Source organism: Octopus sinensis, linkage group LG17 (genome assembly GCF_006345805.1).
Source record: "Octopus sinensis linkage group LG17, ASM634580v1, whole genome shotgun sequence".
Taxonomy (NCBI): domain Eukaryota; kingdom Metazoa; phylum Mollusca; class Cephalopoda; order Octopoda; family Octopodidae; genus Octopus; species Octopus sinensis.
In genome coordinates, this window is record NC_043013.1 from 2685037 (window position 1) to 2685997 (window position 961).

At 37.8% G+C, this 961-nt stretch overlaps 1 protein-coding gene across 1 annotated transcript in view; it reads left to right on the forward strand.

The window, feature by feature from the left end:
* The first annotated feature begins 676 nt into the window (after nt 1-676).
* LOC115221012 (histone H4-like) overlaps nt 677-961 on the forward strand; it is a 15227-nt gene continuing 14942 nt past the window's right edge. Inside the window, exon 1 of the mRNA XM_029791229.1 lies at nt 677-709. Coding sequence (XP_029647089.1) covers nt 677-709 — 33 coding nt within the window. The remainder of the gene's footprint in view (nt 710-961) is intronic.

Sequence of the window (961 nt, forward strand, 5' to 3'; positions counted from 1 at the left end):
TAAGGGCAGATGTAATGCAGTATGTGTTTGAAAGTGAGGGTGCATAAATGAGGCCATAACACCCATGAAAATTCATATATTTTTGCTGTTGATGAAATTTTAACCATAGATATAAGACGCAAATGAAGTAATATTTCTGGAATTTCAACTTCTTAGAAGTCAGTAAGTCCCCTTAATGGTGGCTTAACGCCCACAATTTAGTCATTTTTCCTAAGCCAAGACGAATACAATTGTAATCTTGGAAGCTGTATGGTCACCCGAGCATAAAAGATGAGCGTTATTTGTAATTCAATAGTACAACAGTGTAAGAGATATACTTGAGATATACTTAGATTGTGATTTCTGCAATGTACTGCATAAATTGTCAAGTAAATTCAGTTGCAAAGTGTTGAGTAAAGTTATTTCGTTGCAGACCTCCTTTGAGTCTTTTTATTATCACTGGGTCAGAAATAGTCCCCAGATGATAACATTGATTTCAAGTCCTTCCCAGATAAACGACTGGTTATTCAAAGACATTTATAGATTGCAAATTTATTCCGTTCAGTAACCAATCGGCATAGTGAGCATTGGCAAACTCCAGAGGTGACACTTTCAATTTCTCTTTAGCCCTCACGTCACACAGTTGCTAATGTTTATTTGAGTAGGGTCACGCCCTTCTAATTGCTATAGATCCGTAATGTATCTTATGGCTGTGCCCGTCACCTGTATGGTGAGTAATCCTACATTGGGGAGTGGTAACGACCAGGATAGGGTAGCTGACTGCTTATTGTGATCATTCGTCTTTTGGCTTCCTGTAGCTTTGCTCTCTTTTACAAACCCAGTGAACAAACAAAGAAATTTCAATAATAGATATAAGACCCAAGTTAAAAAGATTCCCAGCAATTTAACTTCTCTGCTTGACTTTAAGACACCCCACCACAATAAGGGCTTTAACTCTCACATTTTAGAGCTCCATGAGCTC